Source organism: Macrobrachium rosenbergii, chromosome 7 (assembly GCF_040412425.1).
Source record: "Macrobrachium rosenbergii isolate ZJJX-2024 chromosome 7, ASM4041242v1, whole genome shotgun sequence".
Lineage (NCBI taxonomy): Eukaryota > Metazoa > Arthropoda > Malacostraca > Decapoda > Palaemonidae > Macrobrachium > Macrobrachium rosenbergii.
This window is the reverse complement of record NC_089747.1, coordinates 43864790-43867694: the sequence shown is the minus strand read 5'-3', so window position 1 is coordinate 43867694 and position 2905 is coordinate 43864790. Positions and strand designations below refer to the sequence as shown.

The following is a 2905-nucleotide window of genomic DNA, read 5'->3' as shown; positions in this document are numbered from 1 at the left end:
AGAGAGAGAGAGAGAGATTTTCAGGAAAAAAGTGTAATACAAAGTATGTCTACACACACACATACATACACAGATATATTCTTCTTCTTCTTCTTCTTCTTCTTCTTCTTCTTCTTCTTCTTCTTCTTCTTCTTCTTCTTCTTCAGCCTTTACCCATCTCTATATGGGGTCTCCCGAGAGAGAGAGAGTCTTATGGAGGAGAGAGAGATAGTTTATCTGTTGTCATTCAGAGTTTTCCCAGGTACCACCGGGTTGGTCAGCTAGTATATTATATATATAATATTCATATGCATATAGACGTGTATATATATATATATATATATATATATATATATATATATATATATATATATATATATATATATATATATATATATATATATATTCTTTGTCTTCAGCCTTCTCCATCTTCTGTCTGCGTATCCTGTTCTATTAACCCTTTTTCCCGCATGTCATTTGCTATATTATCTTTCCATCCGAATCTTTGGCCTTCCCCTCCTCCTCCTCCTTTTTTCCTCTTCCTCCTCCTCCTCCTCCTGGCCTCCTCCTCCTCCTCCTCCTCCTCCTCCTCCATGTCCATGACCTTCCTACACACATGATCCTCCTCTCTCCCACATGCATGACAAACCGACCAAACTTCTGCAATCTTCTTTGACACTTCTACCACTTTGACTGTCCCTCTAATATCATCGTTTCTGATCCTATCCTTTCTCGTGACTCCACACATCCGTCTCAACGTCCTCATCTCTGCCACTTCCAGCTTCCTTTCTTGAGCCTTCGTCATCGACCACGTCCAAAACATGGACATACACATATGTATTATATATATATATATATATATATATATATATATATATATATATATATATATATATATATATATATATAAACTGTACAAAAACATCGAAAACTAAAATGAGAAAATGCACCAAAAGTTAAATTCTAATCTGAATATCTGTAAATTAAAAATAATTACAAAAAGCTTTAAGTGGACTGGTAAAAATATGATAGATGGGACCAAGAAAATAAACAGTTTCCAAAATAACAATTGTCAGAACTCATAAACTCGGGGAAACAATTAAACCCATAGCAGTTTAGAAAATAAATTTTGATTTGATTGCCAAAAAAAAAGAATAAATACTAATTGTTAAATCACGGATGGATCATTGTTTTTTTTTTTTTTGTCAGGGCAAAGCAAACCATTTTAGATCATGTTCAAAAACTGATTTTAACCAAAACCCATTATGGATAGGAAATTGATACACGTATACAAAATAAGCAAGAGTTTAAAATGAGAGTACTGTATAGAAGTGTTAATTCGTAAACCACAGATTAACATTGAATCGGTGACCTTATAATCTCCATGACTTTTGCGTCAGTTAGTAAGGAACTAAGGCGACAGTCACAGTGTGACTAATTTCTTAGACATTACAGAGTAACTGTACTTCTAATACTTCCCTTTCTAATTTATATAAGTCGTGTTTTACCCAACTCAAAGTTGAATTCAGCCTGCAACATTTTTCCTCCGCCCTGAGATCAGTAGTTAAGAAAGTTCTGGGAGCAGGTCAACAGGGGTAATTATGTTGGCAATTGACGTAAACTGTTGACATCGCGAGGAAGATTGTTTTAAGAAAGTTATTGGAGCAAGAGTTTTCTCAAAACAGTTAACACCTATTTAGTGATGATTGTGTGTGGTGGCCGTGCGATAGTTAGAGTATATACGCAGGGGTTTAAGCGCTCTCAGTTGTACATTATTGTAAGGGAAAAGTGCTTCCGTATGATACATATCATGTGTTTTCACAGCAGTAATTTAATGACAAATAGCGATGCATATTCATACATACAGATTATATTCATACATACATAAATACATGTATGTATGTATGTATATGTTTATATATCTATATCTACATATATATTTTTTCACTATTATTAAGACACAAATATCGTTTAATTATGAAATCACTTATAACTTTGGAATAGCTTGTACCTAAGCGGAATCATAATTGATATCCGCATTTGCATCGCTAGGATTCGAACCCTAGCCTTTAGTAAAAGGTAAAATATGACCACTCTGGGCGTAAGATGTATAATATTCGATAACAAACAATATTTGCGGCTTAATATTTGTGAATATAAAAAATCACATATGTATCAGAGTGTATGAATCAGTCCATGAGGTCCTTACAGTCTCTCTCTCTCTCTCTCTCTCTCTCTCTCTCTCTCTCTCTCTCTCTCTCTCTCTCTCTCTCTCTCTCTCTCTCTCCACAGAAACCAAATTTACGATGATAAAAGACAGATCGTCTGTTACGCGTGGAGAGCTAAGACTTGACGCGTAATCCAGTTCTTATCATCTTTTTAACACTGTCAAATTTTCATCTATATTTTTTCACGTTCGAGAGTTTTTCTCTCTTTACCGAGAGTGTATGTCAAGAAAAACCGACGGATGAGATGTTCTTTATGCGAAAAACATTGAGCATGACAGGGGGAAAAGAATAGATGCAGAAAGCTAAATAATATTTTGCATTCATTAAATTACATATGTGTGACGTGTCTATATACATATATGTATGTATGTATGTATATATATATTATATAAAATTTTCTCCTTCTGTCTACCTCTCTGCCTCATTTCCTTCTTTGTACTCCATCCCTCAACCTCTTTCTTATTTGATAGAATGTTCCACTTTCCTCTTCATTTGCTCACATTTGAAAAAATTATTAATTTTTATTATGTGTTGCAAAAATGGACACATCAAAAATTACCTACCAAATTGCACCTAGAATATATTTGCATGTTTTGCATTTTGTTTAATGGAGAACAAAAAAGAATGTGGACAACATTTCATGTCTCAGTGGACAGACTGGGAACCTCTCTCTCTCTCTCTCTCTCTCTCTCTCTCTC

The 2905-nt window shown here is 34.4% G+C and overlaps 1 protein-coding gene across 1 annotated transcript; it reads right to left on the bottom strand.

Annotated features, from left to right (window-relative positions):
* Positions 1 to 394: 394 nt before the first annotated feature.
* Positions 395 to 784, bottom strand: LOC136840413 (uncharacterized). Its single transcript, XM_067107093.1, has one exon. It carries the CDS (start codon positions 782 to 784, stop codon positions 395 to 397), a length of 390 nt encoding a protein of 129 aa, XP_066963194.1.
* Between the last annotated feature and the right edge of the window lie 2121 nt (positions 785 to 2905).